The following is a 25,631-nucleotide window of genomic DNA, read 5'->3' on the forward strand; positions in this document are numbered from 1 at the left end:
TAGACAGATCAACGCCTTCATTCAGGTTCAAAGAACATATTATTCTGTATATAATGAAAATACCTCTAATCCCAAAACAACATGACTGAATGGAATCATTGTGGCTGCAACTGTTCGTGGTTCATGGTTTGCCACAACTACACATTATAAGGTATTCCTATTGTAGTATCGGATTCTTTTTCCACAGTCCCTGCTTAAATGCCCCCCCCCCTTTAAATCATTTAATATGTTTAAATGTTTTTTCTTTTTTATGTTTTGTTCTGTTTAACGAACATTTGCTGCCCGTGCAGAAGAAAGGAAAAACAAACAAAAAGCTAAAAAAAACAAGACGATACATGGGTGAAAAATACAAACCAAACTGTTTCATCCCCATTTCAGAACTCTGTCTGCACTTTACCATAGTTTACCTGAAGGGATGTGTTGAGGGACACACCAGAGAGACGCCGTCGGTATGTTATGATGTGATGAATAACACTTGTCTTTGGAACGAGAGGAGAAAACAACACTAGCTCATCAAAATGACCTCATCATTAAAAAACACCATTGACCCTTCATATAAGTAATTTATAAAGTAAACACACACATTGTATTAGCGTGGAGCTCAAGTTTCAAGTTTCAAGTTTCTTTAATAGTTGTCATACAGAAGTACAGAATACTTTCATACAAAATGCTTCTTACTGTTACGCTCCAGAGACTGTGCTAGACAAGATAGTATCAAATAACATAGTATAGCATGTAAATTAGAATCACATACTTGCTGCGTGTGTGGTTGTGGTGAGCCTTACATCATATTATGACCAACACAACAAAACCACCACACTGAGAGGTGGATAAACTTAAATGGATTTTAGCAGTGGTAATGTACTCCATTAACTTGTTTGCTTCTAAAACACTCTGGCAATAGTCATGGACGTGGCTACATTTCACAGGTGCAGGGAGCCACATCTCGTGAATATCAAATCACAAAAAAATATATTGATATAACAATATAGTATTCATGACTTGTAAAAGGGAAACTGTGATTTTACAGTGACCTCTTGTAATTGTCACATATGAGCTCTAAATTTGAACAGAGTCTACTTGCGATTATAGGGACACAACAGCGGAATAGTATTACTATAGTATTTCCAGAAAAGTTATTTCCAAACCTGTTTTCGAGGATTCTATATAGATTATGGATCTTTTCAGATACGTCAGAGAGGTCAAAATGTTCCACACATGTGAGGGACATGTGTGCACTTTAGAGGCTGACCTGTTATATTTCATAGATTCCCAACCACAAAGTTACTCCACCGGATACTAATAAGTAATGAATGGGAAGCCATCAGCAGTTTTAGAGGCAATGTAGCATTGCAGAACAGGACAAACTCCACAGACTTACAAGGTACACTCCATCGGAATAAAAAAAAAAAGCAATTAATAGTAAATTGTAGGTTGATCAGTAATCCAGATTTAGTCTTGCTTGATGTGGCTATAACTGCTTATATCTTACCAATGAGTACATTGACGTAGGCGTAGCCCCACTTTGGGGACACTATTTCATTTAGATGTTTTTAGAATAGTGTGCTTCCATATGTGTGGAGGGTTTTCAGCATTTTGAGCCTTTTAAATACATATTTTGTGATACTTAAAGGGATATTTCACTTTACCTCTATAAGTGCATCTACACTTAGCGGTTGTCAACACCACCATTATTTGCCATTGTTGTCAACACCACCATTCTTCCCAGGTGTCAGGCTCCTCGTTCACTTCCATTCATTTTGGGGATCTTGTCTAAATATCGTACTTCTCTGATTCTACTAGTGAAATACCCCTTTAAGTCATCCTTTAGAGAGAGAGAGAGAGAGAGAGAGAGAGAGAGAGAGAGAGAGAATAGCCTAGAGAGAGAGAGAGAGAGAGAGAGAGAGAGAGAGAGAGAATAGCCTAATCTTATAGGTAAAACAAAAAAATACAATCATAGTGAGAGTAAAATAATCTTTTAGGTGATGATGATGATGATGATGATGATGATGATGATGATGATGATGATGATGATGATGATGAGGATGATGAAATATACAATCATTTTAAGGTTTATAGCCAAGGGCAAGACGCTCTTGCTTGAACAATGCACATTGACAGAGAAAGCTGTAATTACGGTTTCCAGTAAATAAACAAGCTAAATATTAGCCTCTAGCAGAAATGGTCTCATGATTATGCTGGAAGGGCGTGAACACAACCCTCATCCACCCACCCAACCAACCAAATATAAGCCCATACCAGTCTAACTTTCAAACATCTGAGACAATAGACGCCGGGAGGGTTGCCTGCTCCACCAATACGCTTACAATCACTAGACAACTTCATTAGAGGCTGCACACGCTCGACCTAAGAGGAGACGCGCAGGTGAAAAGGTCCAAACCACCGAAAAGAAAAGAAAAAAACCAGGTCTTACCAGTGAGTATCAGCTTTATTACATTCCTATTTGTCAGCCTGGCGTATTTGCGCGTGTCAGCTGTCGTGATATTGCGCACGCACGGTCTCATTAAACTTGTAAATTTTGCACGCACCGCACTAAGACGATTAACGTACCGCTCATTTCTATATTGATGCTGTGATTTTCAGAAGCTTGACCAAAGACAATACTGAATATAGGAATAACGTGGTGCGGCATAGGTAACCTATTGTTCAATTTGTGATAAAAGCACCAAATTTGCATTTATGTTATTGGGGTTGGACAACCCAGCATTGAACTATGGGTCTCAGCGGCCGAGAAAGTAAAATATATAAATAGTTTTTAATTGAATTATAAATAAATATTAATAAAACATGTTGTTCACTTGAACTTGTGTATGTAAATACTATTTGTGGTGTTAAAAACATGGAAACAATAGCTTTGGTCAAAGTGTTCTATGCCAGTAACCGCTGGCAGCCATTTTTGGAGATGGTTACCATGGTCACCCAATAAAAGAAATGTAATCAATAACATTTTTTTTTTTTACATTTTTACATGTAACAAAAGTTACAAAACACAACACAATACAGTAACAACAATAACACAAGACATCACAGGACAGTACTATCACGACACCACAAAATACATTTCTTCCCCCACTCCCACCCAGCGTGCTTACGAAACCAAGCCGCATTTCTCGGAGACGCTCTCTGATTGGCACTGACTGACGCTCTCTGATTGGCCACTGACGCGTTTGCCCAATCCGTGACGAGCTGTGTCTTTGCCCATTTCCACGACAAACAGCCTGCAAACTACCTGGCGTTCTATCGCCATGCTCTAAGACAAACTCTAACCTTAACCAACTTCGAAAGAGTGCCTAAGCTTAACCGTCGAAAGAACTTGCCGTCACGCTCTAAGACAAACTCTAACCTTAACCAACTTCGAAGAGTGCCTAAGCTTAACCAGTGTAGAAACAGGCGTCGGCCAATCAGAGAGCGTCTCCGAGAAATGCGGCTTGGTTTCGTAATCACGCTCCCACCCCCCACCCCAAGACCAGGATGCGTCTATTCTTATCCCAACCCATGTTTGCGATCTGATTGGCCACTGACGTTTCTGGTCATGTGACATGTGCGCCCAATCGCGTGACGCAACCATTTCCACCTCGACCAGCAGCAAAAACCTAACGCCTACGATCCACACTCTAACCTTAACCAACTTCGAAAGAGTGCCTAAGCTTAACCGGCGAAAGAACTTGCCGTCACACGATATCGCCCTGCTCTAAGACAAACTCTAACCTTAACCAACTTCGAAAGAGTGCCTAAGCTTAACCGGCGAAATAACTTGCCGTCACACGATAGGCGCGACCAGAAACGTCAGTGGCCAATCAGAGCGCAAAACACGAACGCGGAAGCAAACATGGGTTGGGATAATAATTTAGGCCCCCAGGACCCCTCAGGACCAACACAGCCTGACCCCGCTTCGGCTTTATATCATATATATATATATTTTAAAAATGAAATGATTTTTGAATGTTATTTTTGTGATTATGTCTCACGGGTCGAACAAACCCAAATGTTATTGCCATAAAATAGACCGTAGCTTGTTTCTTTACCTTCATGTGAGCGTCTCAATCTGATGAAAAATGCCGGAGCATTTTTCATTACAAAAAAGTAACTGTACTTACAGTAGATTTCATTCACGGTCTTTGCTGCTACAGGCGCCTGGTGGTACTAAATCCACTGCCATTGGAAAGAGGAGATTTGGCCCAATCCATAGATGTATGACTTGGTCATAATAAGGTCATTTATAGGACTGATATTCTATATTCTATATTCAGACTTAAAATAGCATGTGTCCGGATGGCAAAATTCAGTACTGTACAAAAACTCCTGTAAATCATCTGCCCTTTATTAATTTGCTTGGATTCTTTGTACACTTGATCTCAAGAAGGTGCGCTGAATGAGCTCAGTGGCAATCATTATCTGGTCAATGTTAGCATGGTGTTCTCTTCACTGTCAAAGATTAAAGGGGAAAAAAAGAAAAGATTATAAATATTCTCCTTTGGTTCATTACAATTTACTCAAGCATAGTAACAGACACAATATTTCTGTCACTGTGAATACATTCCCAGAGGTCCATAGATGTCCCTATAGATACCAAGAACATGCAAATGGACCTTGTAGAAGTGGAGCAATCTTCCATTTACTTGGGTATGTACTTTTCTGAAAATATGGCTAGGCTTAAAAGGTTAATAGTTAGCCTAAAACTCCTATTCCGTGTGTTCCTTCATGTGTTGAGTGTGCTGCATGACCAAATTAAGACGTCTTTCTACAGTATAGTACTTGTAATAGTATTACAGTGTTTTTACGATTGCTTTTACAATTTTTTTTGTTTACATATCAAATCAAATTAAAACATTTTTGTAAGGCCCGACAACACACGTTAATGTCCCCATGGGCCAGACACGTCTTCTTTAAACAAGTCAAGAAGAAACATCACAATAAATCAAGAACAAAACAAAAACACCATGAAGTCCAAAACATTTTTAATAAATGAATGCCAGACATACCCCACGTGAAGGTAAGGAAAAACTCACTAAAACCTAGCAATATGAAAAAATGCACCACAGGCAATGTGGAGGAGAGACTGTCCCGTTTAAGGGGGATCTTCCTTCTTAGATGTCAGTGATAGTAGTGTTGCAACATCAGAGTTTCAATCTGCAAAACTCTTAACACAGAATGCTATACTGCTCATTTTGGGTTCAAAATGTAATATAGCATGCAAAATAAAAATACCAGTGTCAAATCAGAGAATAGTAGGCCTATATTATGCAAAAGTTTATCACAGCACCAGAACATTATATATTTCAAACAATTACATAAGTGAACAACTGAACCAAATTCGATTAGTGTCAGAACAGTGATATATTCATCGTTGAAGTTTAATTATTGGTTCTAATAATAATTTATTAGATATATCTAATAATTATTTTCAAATACAATGGCCATTATCAAATAATGCAGTCAAACAGAAAATACTTGTTACCAAAAGAGGCCCGCCTACCTCCGGTCAATGGTCTCTAACTACACACCCTCAAGACCCCTACGCTCTGCATCTTCTGGCTGTCTCAGACCCACTCCTATCCGAGCACCGGGAGGGTCATCAAGGAGAACCTGCCTTTTCTCAGTCCTTGCCCCACAATGGTGGAATTACCCACCCCAGTTAGGACAGCAGAAACCTGTCCAATCTTTCGCCGTCGACTAAAAATGCACTTCTTCAACCACTATCTGAAAAAAAAAAAAAATAAAAAAAAATAATAATAATAATAATAATAATAATAATAATAATAATAATAATAATAATAATAATAATAATAATAATAATAATAATAATAATAATAATAAAATAAAATAAAAAATCTAACCCTAACTAACCCTACTGTCATGCACTTGTCCTAATAAACTAACCTACACTGTAGCACTCAACACTTTGATGAACATTGTTACTCAGCTGATAGAGTTGTGCCCTTCCAATCCTGATGACTTGTCATACAGAACTTGTAAGTCGCTTTGGATAAAAGCGTCAGCTAAATGACTAAATGTAAATGTAAATGTAGAGACTAGCAATGGTCATTGCCTCATCATAACCCCTGTGATAGATTGCAGTATAGTGCTTGTGTTTTTATGAAAGACAAACACAAAATATTTGATTTTACTGTAAGTTTAATCATTGCAGTAAAGAAAAAGACATACAGTAATGCTCTGTATTGTACAGTAAAAACAGTTACAGTAAACAAAATATTGTAAAATACAGTAAAAAGCAGAATCTTGCCTCTCTGCGGCATTTGGCCAAAGAATTTCATCAATGTCACATCTGACCACCATGTCTACAAGTGCCCTCTCCTGCTGCACAGAGAGAAGACGGCCACGTCCTCCACTTGGTGGTGCTTGTTCAGTTCTAATGTACAGTAAAGATAACAATTACAGAAATAATTCACACCCACACCTTTAGTATTTATGAAATATACTGTATAACAGACAACAATATACATTTTACAATTAGGTAATTTCGATATACAGTTACTGTACAGTAAAAGTTCATATAATGGATGCCCACCCTGCCAGCTTCAGCCAGTGTTAGACCTCGGTTTACAGTATTATTTACGTGGTCAACAATTGTGGCTATAATTTAATTTGAGACAGATGCTCTTCTGCCTCCTTGGCCACGACCAAGACCCCATACCACGACCCTGTCCTTCGTTGCAAACCTCAGCTGCACCGACTTGCTCCATGTTGCTCCTTTCTTTAGGTTTCTAAACTGCCTTTTATGTGGTGGTGAAGAGATTATCAATTGTGTTGCAATGCTACTCACCTGGGCAAGGTTGTTGAAGGTAATGAGACATTAGTACAAACACCTGATGAATTGATTTAGTAATCTGCATGTGTAATAATAAGCTATTGAACATTGTTGTAATATTAGGTGGCTGTATTCTGAGAATGGAGCATATTATGATTTAGGGTTTGGCAATTTGTATGAACAGTTTTGCACATTTCAGCATAGGATGTAATGTCTTAAGGTAAGAATTCTGCAAGTCAGTTTAGAACTTTGCATGAATAGTTTTGCACATTGAAATTCTGCTGTGCAAAATGAGTCAAAGCAATCATAAAAACTGTAATACTCTACTACTACAACTACTTATTAACATTGCCCAATTTCAACAGGAACGAAGCGTAAACGTACACAGAGTAGCTAGCTGAGCTAATAAATTAAGCATAGCATCTGTAAAAATGTAGATGAATAAACTCTACTACTCACAATAATCAGCAATACAGTGAAGAAACACGAAAATCAATATTCTAAATATTATATTCTTTTTTTTTGTATTTTTTTTTTTTTATTTTTTTATGGATTATCCAATGGGGGGTCCGGAAGGGGGGGGTACGAGCTGGAGCATATGTGTGTAGGTTTTTAGATAACAGGTATTAGGGGTATATCCTATATAAGACAATTAACTAAAATGTGATTTCATTGGATGTGCACTGACAACTAATGCTTGTATATCTTATCGTGTGTTGTCATGTTTGTTTATGTGTTTGTTTAAAAAATAATAAAAAAAAAAAAAAATTATATTCTTATCTTGCATTCATTCACAACTTGTCAGAAACAGAAGAAAGTAACCTACCTGTAGCTCCTCCATAAACAGACTGAGAAAAGGTGCATGGGCGATATAGCACTCATGTGTGCCGCTGGAAATAGCAGCAACAAGGCAGGGGTGTCTAAAGTTTAAACAATGGTATAGGGGCACAGCACCACCGTGAGAATGCACCAGCGCCACCATGTGGTTAAAAAAAATAGGTAAAAAAAGAAAAGCTGTATACACTGTACTATAACATTTGCACTTTAGTGCTATAATATTGAAATGGCGTCTTTACGTTGCAGGAAATAACAGCCTGCTACGAGAACTGTTACTGATTCATGCCTCTAATATAAGGAAATTACCAATTATTTTGTAAATGTCCTTAGAATGGTGAGTGAGTATTTTATTTGGTTCTCAGGGTTAGTATAGGATCTAGATTATGTCCGTTATTACATGCAAATTCAATGGGATAAGAACGTTTGACCAAGCACTGGTGGCCATTTTGAAAAATGCCTGCCACGGCCACCAGGGTGCTAGTTTGTAACGCCCCAATATCCAGTTTGTTCCCAATATAGATCTATCAACACATCTGCCAAATTTGGTGCTTTTATCCCAAAATTAACAATTGGTTTGATATGTTGAGCTATGCCGCACCACTAATAGGCCAATTATTTACTCTCTCGATTTGGGCTTTGTTTATTCCCCAGTTTTAAGTGGCTTTGTGATAGCCTATATTATGCAATAAGCACTATTTTATGGACATAATTACTGTCACTGTGTGCCTATTGAATTGTTTTACTTTGGGGACAATGTTAACCTACAACGTTGCCCTCAAAATGCCATTTTTTATATAGCCACATTGTTCAGTTTATACAGATGGTGATGTTTCACTGTACTGTACTTTTGTGAATTGTTAGACAATGCTGTGCACAGCAGCCCAAACAACATCATAGTTGGTTAAGCCACAGAAGTCTGAGTGGTAATCATTGACATGGCTAACCCAGCACTCATGACAGACAACATTACAGCAACCACGAGCTCAAAGACAATTAGACAGAATTGAAAGCGCTTATCACTTAATTAATTTACAACATGCATTAGCCTATTATCAGAGCTTCCCTCTGCTTTTGGCCAACCTAGCCTTGATGCAGGATCATTGGGCCCTGTCCTGTATCAGGGCCAAACAAAACATCTTGCCAATAACCAATAACTCAGAATTGCTGAAATGTTGCTTCTGTTCATTTCTAACCCAATCGTCTCTTGATATGAGGTTGTAGGCCTAAGCGATAATACAATGTTTTCCTGTCCTGTTTTTATTCTAAACAACTTTCTCATGTATTTGTTTTGTCTTCATTTCAGTATCATCAAGTGTCAAACTTCCACAATGGATGCCTTTCCAATCTCTGCAGCTTCTCCTTTCACAACAAAGCCAACAGAAAATCCCTGTATACTTAGATAGCAATTACTGTTCATTCCTTCCCATAAGCATTCTTTTTTATCTAGCTAGGAAAGGAGTACAACAACAACAACAAAAGTAATTGATTAGTCCTTCTACTGGTTTTAGAACATTATTTATAAACACACTACCTCATAAAGCATTCTCAAGCTATATTGATCGGCTTCATTTTTCTATCTGTATTGATATTAAAACCTAAGATTATTTGGAACGTATTTGACGATGGATACCACTACTTTAGCAACCACCGTTGTAGCCACTACTGCGGCTTATGCTGCCGATATGTCAGGCTACTTGTGGCTGTTAGTGGTGGGCTTCGTCATTGCCTTCGTCCTGGCTTTCTCTGTGGGCGCCAACGATGTGGCCAATTCATTTGGCACAGCAGTGGGCTCAGGGGTGGTGACCTTACGGCAGGCCTGCATCCTAGCTACCATCTTTGAGACAGTGGGCTCTATACTACTGGGGGCCAAAGTCAGTGAGACCATTCGTCAGGGCATCATCGACGTCAGGATATACAATGGCTCTGAACACGTACTAATGGCTGGATCCATAAGTGCCATGTTTGGTAAGTAAGTGTTGTTTTTTTGTTTTTGTTTTCTTCACAAGATTTCAGGGATTTATTTGGGTAGGGGAGGACCAGTGGTTAGAGAAGAAAGCTTGTGATCATAGGGTTGCAGGTTTGAATCCCCAAGCTAGCTGCTGGGAAAACATGACTGTGGTTTGCATGTTACATGACTGTGGTTGTACTTGGCTACTCCCAGTGTGTGAGTGTGACCACAGTATAACTTTTTACACCTGCAGCTACTTCGGCAGGTCAATGCTGTAAACAGGTATATTCTTCGTCAAGCGTAGCAGGTTAAAAGGGACTGAAGTGACTTTTGAAAGTGAACTGGTTAAAACAGTAAAACAAGAGAGCGTGGGCCTTGTTCATGTTTTTTGTACTACAGGTTCTGCTGTGTGGCAGCTGGTGGCGTCATTTCTGAAGCTCCCCATTTCTGGAACCCACTGTATTGTTGGAGCTACAATTGGTTTCTCCATGGTGGCCAGAGGTCATGTAGGGGTCAAATGGATGGAGCTACTCCGTATTGGTGAATATACACTGTTTTTCAAACTGTTTGGAAGAATTTTGTGTTAAAACTGAAATATAACAAGGCATTATGACTAACCTCATACTATAGTAATTTTAAATGTTTTTCCTCAAACAGTGGCATCCTGGTTTCTCTCACCAATCCTGTCAGGCATCATGTCAGGAATTCTCTTCTATTGTGTGCGGAAATTCATTCTGAACAAAGTAAGGGACTGGCGAAATGAGCCAGACAGATGTATTCCTCATGTGGATGTCCATACATCTCAATTTCACCTGCAGTGAATATGCTTGATGGCAACAATATGAATCTCCTAACTTCCACAGGCAGATCCTGTGCCCAACGGCCTTCGAGCTCTGCCCGTCTTCTACGCCATTACCATGGGCATCAACTTGTTTTCCATCATGTATACAGGAGCACCACGTGAGTACAAGACACACAAACACACACAGACGTTCGTACACCCGCCCACCCACATTCTTCCAGAAAACACTTTCCGTGCAACTGCATTAATACAGCAGCAAATAACACCCCGTGGATGAATATTTTGACTGGCATGACGAGGTCTGAGTAATATGAGTCACAGGAGACACAATGGAGTATTCATCCCACTCCTGTTGACGACTGACCTCTTATGACAAGTGCAGGTGACAAAAACAGGAACCATTTCATGAATATATTCACATCTCATCTCCACACTCTTAAGGGTGTTACAAAAAAAATTGAGAACCTAGCCTTGGTAACCATGTCCCACCACTGTCTCTGGAGTTCTGCTTACTTTTCATTTAATGAATTGAATGAGCATTTGATAGAAATATTTCTATTAAATGGACAATTGTTGGTCCTTTTTTTTCTTTTTCACAGGGTTGAACTTTTGGAGAAGCCAACTGGCCTGGGCCCTTCACTGAAGGCTGCAGGCCGGTGTGTGTGTGTGTGTGTGTGTGTGTGTGTGTGTGTGTGTGTGTGTGTGTGTGTGTGTGTGTGTGTGTGTGTGTGTGTGTGTGTGTGTGTGTGTGTGTGTGTGTGTGTGTGTGTGTGTGTGTGTGTGTGTGTGTGTGTGTGTGTGTGTGTGTGTGTGTGTGTGTGTGTGTGTGTGTGTGTGTGTGTGTGTGTGTGTGTGTGTGTGTGTGTGTGTGTGTGTGTGTGTGTGTGTGTGTGTGTGTGTGTGTGTGTGTGTGTGTGTGTGTGTGTGTGTGTGTGTGTGTGTGTGTGTGTGTGTGTGTGTGTGTGTGTGTGTGTGTGTGTGTGTGTGTGTGTGTGTGTGTGTGTGTGTGTGTGTGTGTGTGTGTGTGTGTGTGTGTGTGTGTGTGTGTGTGTGTGTGTGTGTGTGTGTGTGTGTGTGTGTGTGTGTGTGTGTGTGTGTGTGTGTGTGTGTGTGTGTGTGTGTGTGTGTGTGTGTGTGTGTGTGTGTGTGTGTGTGTGTGTGTGTGTGTGTGTGTGTGTGTGTGTGTGTGTGTGTGTGTGTGTGTGTGTGTGTGTGTGTGTGTGTGTGTGTGTGTGTGTGTGTGTGTGTGTGTGTGTGTGTGTGTGTGTGTGTGTGTGTGTGTGTGTGTGTGTGTGGTCAAGGAATAATACACACCATAACCCCTGCTCTCACAAAGCACTGCAAAACGCACGCACTCACACAGATGTCCACAACGTAAACCCAGAATAACACTCTCACCGCAATAGACTCGCGGTTTTCACAATACAGTATATGCAGTAAAACAGGACATCTCACCATATCTCATTGGTTTAATATAAATAGTGTTATATATATATATATATAGCTACTATTATAGCTTAGGTCCTTGATATATGTTGTTTTGTTTCATGTCTCCCATCTTTATCAAGGCTTCACTAAAATAAGCAGGATTAATGTTCATGAGCTTTTTCCTTTGTAAGAGAGAACATATGGCCATACAGCAACATATTTGACTGTTTAGCCACATATTGGCACTTTAGTTAACATTTCCTACTCAAGAAAACAGGTAAGCTGTCCCTGTGAAATTAACTTGAAAATTGTTTATATATAATTCTGTATTGGTGCTGTGAAAATGATCTAGGTCGTAGAACTGACCCTCTGGTGTCTGTACTCTGAATCATCACTATGCCACGAGGCCTGTCTCACTCCCGTTATCTGTTTGAGCAGCGTGTGCTGAAGCTGATACTGTTGTCTGTAAAGACATGCGTAAACTGGCATAGAAAGACACTACATAACCTCACTTCTGACGAATCATGTGATCACAACTCACGAGACACCAAGGGGCTTGGTTACCATAGAAAAATGATGCATACAGTTGACGAGTAGGTTAACATAAGGTGGTAAAATGAAATGTGACGAGAGAAACAGATCAGCTCAGCAGTAAGAACACTAGACACATTAGAGCACTAGTCATATAAAGATACAATGAAATAGTAATAGAATTGGAATAACATAGTAAAACTTATAATAACAGGATTTGTAAATGTAAATAGCTCCATTGTCTATAGAGCTGTTTAAAAACTTACACTTGATGACATCACAAGTTAGAATTTTAGCACTCTAGTTTATGGATTTGGGAAAGAGTTGATTGTTTTTACTAATATTTTTGGACCATCTTAGACCATAGGAATAACATACATGTATGAATGTTTCAATTGGGTGTAGATACACTTTTAAAGCAAAACACTTTTGTTGGTTTGCTTTCTAACTACATTCAAAGAGTTAGGCTGCATCATATATGTATGAATTCCTTCCCTCCTCGTCTGAGTTATTTCTCATGTCCCCCTGTTTAACATAGTGCTGGGTTTTGACGGACTGCCATGGTGGGGTACACTGTGCATCTCTTTAGGCTTTGGCCTCCTCACAGCGCTGGTTGTGTGGTTCATTGTTTGTCCACGCCTCAAAAAGAAGATCAAACGTGAGTAGATCTTTCTGTATTTCAGTACTTATTGCGTTTATAAACTAGCAGTTAAAAACTATTTTATGTTTTGCTTGTGGTGTAGGGATGTCTTGAGCCGATCTGAAAGATCTACACTGGAGCTGATCATTGCACATTTTAATTGATCTCTATTGATTAGTATCAGCTATATTACGCCAAATTGAATTCTGATTCTTCTTTGTTAAAAATAAATGAAACACATTATGGGCTATCCAATTCAATCAAAACCCATTCAATTGTCAAGTATTTATACATACACCGGAATGGTTTTTCTAACTTAATGTACTCAAAGTGTGCACTGTGCAGCTGTATTATCTAGGGAAACACTCATATTAAATCAGGACTCTGTATCGGCAGATACTCAATATTAAATTATTTGGATGGGGAGCAAGAAAAACTTGATTGGGACATCCCTATTATTTGTTGGCATGGATCTTACATGAGTTTGTACGCCAGGTGAAACAGCTGCTAAACCCTGTGAAACTCCACTGATTGAGAATAATTCGACCAAACCTGCACCTGAAGAAGACCTGCTTTTCAAACACTGTGACCCTGAGCCAGAGACACCTCCAGCAGACAGTCAAATGGTGGCTTTCAGCCTTGGAAGCTCAGAAGAGGCAGATTTGGACAGCAATGACCTGGACACCAAAGATATGGATATCAATGGTGAGATAATACATACATATTAAGATTTAGTGGAGCTCTAACAACATATATTCTACTTTGACCACTGATAGTATTGTTGTTTTCTAAAGGGCTTAATGGCACTTTCGGGACCATGACTATCACTGATCCTCAAAGTGGACTTTCCCACACAATACACAAGGACTCGGGTCTCTACAAAGACTTGCTACACAGGCTTCACAAGGCCAAGGTGGGCGACTGCATCGATGACAGTGATGTCGAGGAGCGACCCATGCGGAGGAACAACAGCTACACTTCCTACACCATGGCCATCTATGGCATTCAAGGAGAACCAAAATACAGAGAGCCAGAGAGCGGGTTGCAAAGGATATCGAGGGTGGACAGTTACAGCAGCTACAGCTCCGCCATGACGGATGAGACGCCAGTCAAGGAGGGGAGTGTAACAATGGCGACTGGCAAAGACCAGGCTCTGGAGGAGGAGGAGGAGGAGGAGGATGAGCTGGAGGTTGACCAACCAGAGGTGTCCATGCTTTTCCGGTTCCTCCAGATCCTCACTGCATGTTTCGGCTCTTTTGCCCATGGAGGGAACGATGTTAGGTATGAAAGAGTTGTATTCCTGAGGTAGCACAGTACATTTTTGTCAAAGTATCACAATACCAAACTCTTAATAGGTAAGTTCCGAATGTATTTTGACTAGTTAGTTACCAATGATGTCGATCGGTAGAGTCCTTTCTCAGCACAATCCATGCTGCTCTTCTTATTGGATACCTTTAACTCTGGCTTGTTAGCCACCAAAACGAATGCAAAGTCAAAGGCACCACACTCCAGTCTGTACAAGCCCTGAAATAACAGCCCAATCTCGCTTAAAATATGTAAACCACAATCAACCATCAACCACAGGAAAACAGGTATACGTAAATATAGCTATTACTTATGGCTATGACATAACATACATTATGTACCTTTGTTCCTGTGGTTAATTAGTAGGCCTGGGTGTTAGGGTTTGGTAGAGGTGTTGGACCCAGATGCAGTGCAGAACGGATAAGACGAGGCAGGTGTTGGTTTTCAAAAAGAAAGATACTTTTATTTCGAGTAGGCAAAAAGGGAACATGCAGACAACGGTGTATAAAATAAAGGGGAGATACAGTTGTCTCCAAAACACGTAGAGCACATAACAAATAAACTTTTATACATAATAAATGGGAAAAGCAAAAGGGGAGAAACTATGTCTCCAAAACATACTACAAAAGAAAACACGTCAGGCGACGGTGCTGCACAAGCACACAGCAAACTCATATAATCAGGAATGAAAGGACACGGCACTAAATAGCAAACATTCTTATCCTCCATGGCAGAAGCAATAAGAGTTACTCACATCAGTGTACACACGGCAAGGTTCAGTGATCGACTGACGATCTGAATTGTAACCAGGAAGAACATATAAAGCCAACTTAACTATACACACCAGGTACCAATGACTGCAATCAGGGCAGATAGAGGAGAGCAAAACCCCAAACGTTACAGCTGGGTATCGCCACTGATTTCCCAAAACGATTTGATTCAGATTCACAAGGTCCCGATTCGATTTCCGATTCAATACGATTCAATGGTTCAAGGAACCCTCTAACATGGGGCGGCTAAGTGGCGCAGTGGTTAAGGCGCTCACCACTAACGCAGGAGATGCTGGGTTCGAGCCCAGCTCTCGGCGTTCCTTCCGGCTTGGCTGGCCGTTCATACTAATACAATTGTCAGTGTTAGAGGGTGGGAAAGCTGGTGGGTGGGGATCGGACGTTGTGGACAGCGACTCCTATAGGTCGGTTGGTGCGCCTGTACAGCAGAATCAGGAACTATCGGGGGCAGCGTGAGCCTCCCACACGTTACTCCTCGCCACTGAGAGATCGCGCTGTGCAGGTGAAAAGATGCGACGGCTGCCTCCTCGTGTACCGGAGGGGACACGTGATGCAAGGCTTTGTCCACATTGCAGCCGACCAGTGGGAGGCATGGTCTAACAACGTTCGAGACAGGGGAGGGTAGAATTGGATAATACGAAAATTGGGATGGGAGAAAAATAGAAAAGGGGGAGAAAAAGTAGATAAAAAAAAGGAACCCTTTAACATGTTGCATTGTTAAAAAGATCAATGTTTACATTAAGAATTGACTCTCAAGCAGTTACATGAATGTACTTTTTATTGGAACATTGGCTTTTGCATATGTCACGTCTGGGTGATGTCTCAGTAAGTGGTTTCGTAGATTTGTTGTATTTCCACAATCATTATCTATGTCTGTCATTATAGCCAATGCTAGAAATGGTCACGTGGGCTGGGAGAACCAATGGAAAATTCCTATCCCGAGGCCAAACTTAATTTCCGACCCCTGGTCTACACCCTCCCCAGACCGACAGTGGGGCAATGCGCTCAACGACCAGGAAGGGAATTGGCATAACGACAAAATTGGGGGATGAAAACAATTTATATTATTATATTATAATATTTTTTTAAAGATCGATTTTGGGATTATGAATCGATAATCGCTCATTCAAATGAAGATCGATTCAGAATCAGGATTTTTCTTTTTTTCCCTCCTTTTTCCGATTTTTTTCTCCCATCCCCAACCCCCTTCCTGGTTGTTGCGCACTTTCCCCTACTGTTGGTCCGAGAGGCCGGAGACTGTCGCATGCTTTCCTCCGACGCATGTGCAGCCAGCCGGCAGCCAGCCTGGCCGCGCAGATTCTCACTGGGAGAGTGTAACGTGTGGGAGGCCGCACTACCTCTCTCCAGATCCTACCCTCGCTGAGCAGGCGCCCCGACCGAACTGTAGGGGTCGCTGTTCACAACGCCCAGGACCCACCCACCAGCTTTCCCCACCCCCTAATACTGCCAATTGTATTAGTGTGAACGGCCAGCCAAGCTGGTGACAACGCCGGGAGCTGGATTCGAACACGCGAACCCAGCGTCTCCAGCGTTGGTGACGAACGCAATCTCCGCTACGCCACCTGACCGCCCCAGGAAATCGGTTTGTATAGACTGGAGTGTGGCCGCTTTGACTTTGCATAATTTTGTGGTTAACTAGCCAGAGCTGCGGGTATCAAAATCAAATCAAATCAAATCAAATGTATTTGTATAACCCGAGAAAAAACATCACAATAGATCCAGAACAAAAAAATCCATAGACGTTCCCCAATGAAGATAAGGAATGACTCACTAAAACCTAGCAATAGAAAAAAAAAAGCACCACAGGCGGCGTGGAGGAGAGAAACCTCAGATGGGCTGTTCAAAGGGGATCCCCCAACAGGATGTCAGTGATAATATAGTGTTGCTATGGATGATAGATGGATGGAGAATAGAACAGGCGAATAATTGGAATAATAATGTACCATATGTATATGTAGCAATAGTATCTAAAGTACATAAGAACATAAAATAAATGGAGCTAAGATTTTTTTTTAAAGCATAGGAATACGAGCGCTGGTATGAAAATAAGATAAAGGCTAAAAGACATATTCCCCAGGGGGGCAGGAGAACCGCTTGGTTGAAGTAGAGCGGGCATGGTTAGATGCCGGTCAACTGAGGCGGGTGACGTAGAGCAGATCCATCGTGCCACCTGTGTGTGGCGGTCAGATCCATCGTGCCTGTGTGTGGTGGTCAGATCCATCGTGCCTGTGTGTGGCGGTCAGATCCATCGTGCCTGTGTGTGGTGGTCAGATCCATCGTGCCTGTGTGTGGTGGTCAGATCCATCGTGCCTGTGTGTGGTGGTCAGATCCATCGTGCCTGTGTGTGGTGGTCAGATCCATCGTGCCTGTGTGTGGTGGTCAGATCCATCGTGCCTGTGTGTGGTGGTCAGATCCATCGTGCCTGTGTGTGGTAGTCAGATCCGGTTTGAGGAAGAATAGCCGCTGCAGTCTGCGCTGTTTGCCACATCAGGGACGGCGCAGGGAAGATCACACCACCTTGACCATCACACCCATAGATATATATAGAACACTAGATAGCTTGCCCGCGCTGCCGGCCAATGGAGAGCGACGTCACTGAACCGCCGCCATCTTGCTCCAGTTAGCCTTGAGTGAGAGTGAGTGAGCTGCACAGACAAAAATACTCATAACTCGCTGAAATATTGACGGATTTACAAACGGTTTGGTTTATTACAAGCATTATTAACGTGGCTATGATTCAAGTGGTTTGTAAAAAAAAACATCTTTAAAAAAAAAAAAAAAATTATAAGTATGCAGTATCATAACTACATATTTGATGTTTATAGCAAACCAACCCGTTTGTAAATCCGTCAATATTTCAGCGAGTTATGAGTATTTTTGTCTGTGCAGCTCACTCACTCTCACTCAAGGCTAACTGGAGCAAGATGGCGGCGGTTCAGTGACGCTGGTGACTCCGCCTTAAGCTATCTAGTGTTCTATAGATATCTATGACCTTAACCATCACACCACCTTGACAGGCCCAACGGGGGTGGGACCAGGCTGGCTGTATACCTGTATATCAACACACTATCACTCGAGACCTCCACTCACAGAGAGACAGGGAGACAGGGACAAGGGTTAGAGAGCTCCCGTGTTCGCAATAGGCCGCAATGGGAGCAATAAATAAATAATAAATAAATAAATAAATAAATAAATACATGTAATAAAGCATATATATATATATATATATGCATACATAGTAGCAATATAATCAAAGTATATAAGAACATTTTAAAGTTAATGTAATACATAGAACTAGAACAAAGAAGCATAGGAATACAAGTGCTTGTATACAGGATGGAATACAAGATGATGGCTCAGGGCCATTTCCCCTGAGGGGCAGGAGAACCAGTCAGTACAAGTTGAAGTAGAGCGGGCATGGTTAGACGTTGTAGGTCAGACTGAAGGCGGCATGAAGCAGATCCATGGCGCCAGTGGTGGTCAGAACCAGTTTGGTATAGAGCAGTCACTGCAATCTGTATGTCATCATTCGATACATCCACTCAGAGAGACAGCGACAGGGGTTAGAAAAGCTCCCATGTCCGCAATAAGCAGACATGGGAGCAATAAATAGACATCCTAACTGAACTAACCAGATTAAGCTAAGGGTCTATCCCCGACCAGGTGAGATCAGGGTAGGCTGAACGAGAGAGAGAAAAGATGGGTCTTAAGCGAAGATTTAAAAACTTTGACAGAGCAGGCGCCCCTGTCGACAGTGGGTAATTTATTCCACAGGTATGGTAGCACGATAGGCAAAGGCTCTGACCAGCGTTTTTTTTTTACCCTAGGAATCGATAGGAGCCCCGCATTTTGTGAACGAAGAGCACGAGCGGGCGAGTATCGTATAATGAGATCGGATTGATAGAGCGGTGTGAGCCTATTTAGAATTTTGTAAGTGAGGAGCAGCACTTTAAAGTCAGATCTGTATGACGAACAGCACGGAATGTGCTGTGAAAGGACCCTATATCCACAACATCATTGTTAAGTAGGAAATGGGGCTAGGGGTCCAACAATTCTGAACGTACCCTTTAAGATAATTGTGACACCAAATATTATATTGTTATATCAGAAATATCCTAAGGATTCAAATTAATTAATGATCTTGTACAGGACAGTAGCTTGTAGTATTATGAAAGAAGATGCATCTCAACATCCACATTTTAAAGACAAACTTGTAAAATAGCTGGTAAGGTTGCCACTTTTTTAATGGCCCAACATGTTCAGTGCCTACAGTAGAACTTCTGCAAACTTTGTTTGTTAATCCATACAATATTTTCAGTATTATTTGTTTGGGTGTCTTGTTGATACTACTTGGTAATACCATGATACTTGGGTCTGGTGTGGTACGTATGTGATATTGTGACAATCCTACTTACTACGGTACTTGTACATATACTGCTCAATCAGAGGACTCATGCAGTCTACACTTTTCTTCTCCATCAGCAATGCAATCGGCCCCCTGGTGGCTCTGTGGTTGCTGTTTGAGAGTGGATCTGTAGTGTCCAATGCACCTACACCCATCTGGTTGCTTCTGTATGGAGGAGTGGGCATTTGCGCTGGACTCTGGGTGTGGGGCCGAAGGGTGATCCAGACTTTGGGCAAAGACCTGACCCCCATCACCCCCTCCAGGTACATCACACCCTGTTCATATCTATCTTCAGATATCCCACTCTATGTCATTCAGTGCCTTAGATATGTTTAATTCACTGCCTCTCACAATCACATGAAAAATCTATTTGTTTTTATGACTAACCAATTGCTTTTTTTCTCTCTCCAATGTAGTGGATTCAGTATTGAACTGGCTTCAGCGCTCACAGTAGTAGTGGCCTCCAATATTGGTCTGCCAGTTAGCACGACCCACTGCAAGGTAATGGACCTGAATGTTTTGTCCAGGGCCCTATTCCCCGTACCTGGTTCAACTAAGTAGATCAAAAGTCCCATTAGCCAGATTCAATTAACCCGATGATTGAAACCAGGCTATCCCTGTTCCTCGAAGGCTGATTCGGTCGGAAACACTCGTTAATTCGAACCAGACTTGAGTACTCAGGATAATTGCGCGCAGCCGCCTCACCTGAAAAGGCAGCAGATGTCGATCGCCGAAATCCAGATTTTCTAACGGCATTGATTGATTGATTGATTGAAAACTTTATTAACAGATTGCAGAATGGGTACAATACAGTACGGCTCAATAGCCTCGCCGACAAGTTAAATGCATATCTATAGGCACATTTTAAGTCCCTCTTTACCCCAATCAATCAGATTATATTTCTTTAAATGTGCCTGCTGGCAGTAGGCTTAATGGAATGAATAATCGAATGAGATCTTGCTAGCGAAAATAATTAGTTCAACTCTTTCAGAATAAGTAGATAAAAACAAACCCAAAGAGTATCTAATTAATACAAATTAATAGATACTTATGAGGATATCTGTACTGTATGCGTTTAGGTATCATGCACTATATAAATACATGGTTCCCAAAGTTTTCAAGGCGTGACCCCCGAAATAACGGTGTCAGAGAGGCTTGGAGGCTATTAACAGTTTCACTATTAATCAGGTTTTAATCTGTTTCAGACATCATCCATACATGCATTGAATTGATTAACCTTATACCAGTCATGTTCATCACCCTCTTGTTCATCATCAGATAACAGTGCTTGAACAGATAAATGCATTTTCTTTTTTTTATCTACTTTTTCTCCTCCCCTTTTTTCTGTATTTTTCTCCCATCCCAATTTAGTCGTTGTGCCAATTCCCCCTCCCCTTCCTGGTCGTTGCATGCATTTGCCCCCCACTTGCCGGACTAGGGAGCCCTGAAGTCTATCACATGCTTCCTCGCATGGGAGGATCACACTACCCTCCCCAGTTCCCTCCCTCGCTGTGCAGGCGCCCTGACCTACCTGTAGGAGTCGCTGTTTACAACGACCAGGATCCACCTCACCGGCTTTCCCACCCACTGACACTGCCAATTGTGTCAGCACGGACGACCGACCAAGCCGGAGGTACCGCTGGCAGTTGGATTCGATCCCACTGTCTCTGCGGTGGTAGACAGACGCTTAGTCCGCTGCACTACCCGGCCGCCTAGATAAATGCATTTTCTCAAATGCATTCTACAAAACGTCAAAGGCTTGCAATTGCTCATTCACTTTTCTCAAGTCACGTCCACATCATCAAGTCCGTCAAACAGCGCATCTCCTCAGACATTTTAATCCAAGTTACAATATCACAATAACATGTGAGTGACAGTGATACAATTCAACAATCCACAGATTCAGATTCCTCGTAATTCACATCCACAATCCACGTGTAAAGACGCTTCAATTTATCCTTGAATGAAACACAATCCGGGCGCTCCGGTTAAGCAAATACATCCACAGCGGAGAATATGAAACGAATCAGAGCCAAACGCCCGATAGGATCCAAGTTTCATTCATTAAAAATATCCCAGCGGAGGGGACCTCTATGAAGACGATGCATTAAAATCTTTTGAAAAACTGATTCAACAATATCAGCTGGCCAACAATCAATTCTGGAGAGGCATCTTCTCATAGGCACATTTGGCTCGCCACAGACCCTCCCCCAGGGTACAGACCTGCTGAAAAAGATTTTGGCTATTTCTGGGTTGGGACATGAGGCCTCGGTCTACTATTCCATGTTTATCGACAGGGAGGGCAGTGGGATATCCTCTGCTCTCAAAATAGTCTGGGAAAAGGATCTAGGGGTCACATTTGAGCAAGAGGACTGGGATATAATCTTGGGGATCCCCAAACAGGTGTCCAGGGATATTAGAACAAGGCTAATACAATTCAAGATCTTCCACCGCATTTATTGGACCCCCTCTAAAATGTATAGACTGTGCCTGAAAGAGAACCCAGATTGCTGGAAATGTCAGACAGGGGAGGGGGACCTAGTCCATGCACTCTGGTCATGTCCGAAAATCAGAGACTTCTGGAGTAACATACATCAAGTCAAGTCAAGTCAAGAGTTTTAATTGTCACGGCATACAGGTATACAATGAAATGCGGGTGGTCTTGCCCGCAACGATGTGCAATACAGTGCTTGAACTGACTACATCACAGAGGTCACAGGGACGGAGTATGATTTCTGTTCTGGTTTATATATCCTGGGGGATCCCTGCAGTCTTAGCCATATCGCAAAGCCCCTAGCTGATTGGATACAGACTAGTATTATGATAGGCAAACAGATCATAATGAGAGGCTGGAAGGCACCAGAAGGCCTGTCATTCCGAGAGTGGAGTGGAGAACTGGGTAGGGTAGCTGCCTATGAGAAAATATATTTTAGTTTAGGAGAGAAAGGAGACAAATATATTAGCAAATGGGGGAAATATTTGCAATTTCACTCACTATAAAAGGAGGGGGGGCACACTTGTCTAAGACAGCGACGATGCACATGAGTATATAATACCTGACAAATGCACCATGTTTATGTCGACAAGAATGGCTCTATGTTTTAATGTAGTTTTTTTTTCTTTCGATTGGTGTTTTCTTTTTGTTTTGGCATTACTTCCCATTATATTCTCGGCTTAGTCTAATTTATCTTTCTATTTTTTATATATTTTTTGTTATGGTAGAATTTTTCGTTTATTTAGGTTTACTTATTCTAATGTCTTTATTTTTATTTTTAATTTTTTTTTCTGTCTTCCCCCCCATATGGGGGTTATCAGTGTAACCTAGACGTTAGGGGTCTAGGTGTCTATGTGGTCCTTCAGGACTGACCCATGCTGATGCAAAATATGTCATTCAGTGTATTGTCCTGAAGTACTGTGTGCAAAAAGAAAAAATATGCAATAAAGTATAAGTCATAAAAAGAAAATATCCCAGCGGGATTCACATTTGCAATGCTCCGTTATTAAAATAACCACATAGTGTGTGTCGCGACTTAGCGAGCGCTGTATAGCTATGACGTGCATTATTTAGGACAAAGTAAATCCATAGGCTGAATATGATTTATTTTTAGGTCTATTATTTTACATTTCAAAAGCCCCCTCTAGAAAAGCACAAAAACATAATTCAGAATGGTATAATGGGATCTGTGAGGAAGGGAGCTGGCATTTTTTTGCGAGGGAGTGGCCAGTTTATCCAGCTGGAGCAGGTTCAAATTTTCTGTTGCCATAGTGATTTAGACAAACCTGCTTCGTGGAACCAAAAAGCCTGACTTATGTCAAGTTATCCTGAAGATTATCCGGCTAACTCAGTTAGCCACGTACGGGGAACGGGGCCCAGATAGATACAATTATTTTGTTAACTATTTACAATGTACTGTATGTAAGAACGAATTACGCCCCATGTTTTTTTTCTTACCTGTCTGCTCTAGTACAAACCGTTTTTTGGCTAACTAATGTCACAGCTACTGAGTCAGTTTCTTACTATGTGAACACAGGTGGGCTCTGTGGTAGCTGTGGGCTGGCTGCGCTCCCGGAAGGCTGTCGACTGGCGTCTGTTCAGAAACATTTTCATCGCTTGGTTTGTTACCGTTCCCATCTCTGGACTCATCAGTGCCGCCATCATGGCCCTCTTCATACATGTCATCCTGTGAAAGTTCCCAGCTGTCAGGATTTTTCCCATTGCTCCAACTAATGGTCGATGGACACACTATATGAACAATGTTATTGTTCGACTGACCAATAAAACTGTATTGAGAAAGAGTATTTCACCATTTTCTTTGTTCTTTGTACATTCCAAGTTAAGCGAATCATAAGTGTAGCCTGTAACACTGATAACAATATCATGATGATGGCTATATTATTATTATTATTATTATTATTATTATATTATTATTATTATTATTATTATTATTATTATTATTATTATTATTATTATTATTATTATTATTATTATTATTATAGTAAACAAGAGTTTGTGATCTTGTTAGCTTTAATCATTTTATGATTCTATATGTATGATTTTTGTGAAATGGCTGAATGTATCCAGATCAGTTAAAAAAAGTGATTAAATAAGAAATACACCTTTGTAAGAACCTATATTGTGAAATAAATATAAAAAACTATTTTGTGTGTTTTAGTCATTTATTAAATTTGAACAGATAATTACCATACATAATGTAAAATAACCTATTCTAGTAACCACTGGAAAATGTGTATAAGCACAGTCAACAGACTAGACAGGTTTCAAGTCCACATCAGACTCCACTGATCAAGGAGGCAAAAAGGAATGTAATCCTGGTCAGAACAGTAGGGCAGACTACAATTTGCATTTGTTAGCCATGCTAGTGATCTAAACAATCAATCTATACCAAAATTAGATATGTAAGGTGAAAGACTCTCACTCACAGCCATGCTGAGTTGGCAGGTAGGGGGCAGCAATGTCATGTGATTCAGCGGGTATTGCTGATTGGCTAGAACATGGTATGTTTTTTTTTTAAACTCAATCATCGCCAGACCCGAGTATATTCGGGTTTTCATCGTTATTTCTTTTATTCGATATTTATATTCATTACAGGCACACGGACCTCGGGGTTACATGGGGAATCATCCTGAGATCGCCAAAGTGCAATACCGGCCGCATCCTGCCAGGTGGCAGTATCGAGCACCCTTTGTAACTTTATATCTTGCCCTGTGTTTACGTTCAAATGTCTCCGGGCGCAGTTTTTTTGGTCAGGCGAGTCTAGCGGTTCACTCGATGGCATTGAGACGCGTCCAATGCCCCCGATGCATCTGTTGTGGTGGATTATGTTGGCGACACAATGGACACCAATACTGGGACTCACGATCAGACGATTGGATCCTGCTTTGATCCAACCATGATTTCACATCGATCACAACGTGTGTGTGTAACGTTACTCCACAGCGTATGCCGTTGGTGACGATCAAAGCATCAAAAAACCATCCCCCCTTTCATGCATTCATGATGAAACATAATACCTATTATATACATTTGATTTGGAAATAGTAGCGTGTCCAGGCGAGAAACGCCAAAGTTTTTGTGAAATTCACGTATTGCTGCGTATCACCGTTTTCTGGGATTAACTGCGATCAGTCTAAAACTATACTTCACCACAGTATAACACATATTGAACGGTAGATAGTTGATGTCAAATGGGCCATAGTATTGTATCCATAGCTATAATATAGATATAGCCCTGCAAACACCGCCACTTATTCCTATCTCTTAGAGTGTTGGCGTGGTAGGAACAAAAGATGCTCAAGTCCGTGGCGTCCAAAGAGTTAAGGCGAACACCACCCAATTTTAAGAATTCATACAAACCTCAAACTTGTGATCATGTATTAAGTCTAGAGCTTCCCAATAAACAGTGAATGGGGAAATATGTTAAAGGTGACAGAGAGCACCCAGGATGACATTATAATGAAGGTCTCTCATTAAGGTGTTTTTGGATCCCGCTTTCGATGAGGTAGCAGCTGCTTTCCATGCAGGAGAGGCAGAGAGCCCGTCACCATCAACACTGGCCTCCTCTAACACCAACTGGGCTTAATCTGGGAGAAGAAGCCACTCTCACAGAGCAGCCCC

The 25,631-nt window shown here is 41.2% G+C and overlaps 1 protein-coding gene across 2 annotated transcripts; it reads left to right on the top strand.

Moving 5' to 3' along the window:
• The first annotated feature begins 2,297 nt into the window (after positions 1-2,297).
• On the top strand, positions 2,298-24,090 carry slc20a1a (solute carrier family 20 member 1a). 2 transcript variants are annotated; one of them, XM_084328130.1, is made up of 12 exons: positions 2,298-2,436; positions 4,566-4,644; positions 8,931-9,592; positions 9,975-10,115; positions 10,233-10,318; positions 10,439-10,535; positions 12,875-12,994; positions 13,472-13,681; positions 13,771-14,257; positions 19,573-19,758; positions 19,912-19,996; positions 23,527-24,090. In XM_084328130.1, the coding sequence occupies exons 3-12, from the start codon at positions 9,250-9,252 to the stop codon at positions 23,680-23,682; spliced, it is 1,911 nt and encodes a 636-aa protein (XP_084184256.1). In that variant the 5' UTR covers positions 2,298-2,436; positions 4,566-4,644; positions 8,931-9,249; the 3' UTR covers positions 23,683-24,090. The 2 variants fall into 2 exon arrangements, with proteins under 2 accessions (XP_084184256.1, XP_084184257.1); XM_084328131.1 differs by lacking the exon at positions 4,566-4,644.
• The last annotated feature ends 1,541 nt before the right edge of the window (positions 24,091-25,631 follow it).

The sequence above is a fragment of the Notolepis coatsorum genome, assembly GCF_963971535.1.
Source record: "Notolepis coatsorum genome assembly, chromosome: 1".
In the NCBI taxonomy this organism is placed as follows: domain Eukaryota; kingdom Metazoa; phylum Chordata; class Actinopteri; order Aulopiformes; family Paralepididae; genus Notolepis; species Notolepis coatsorum.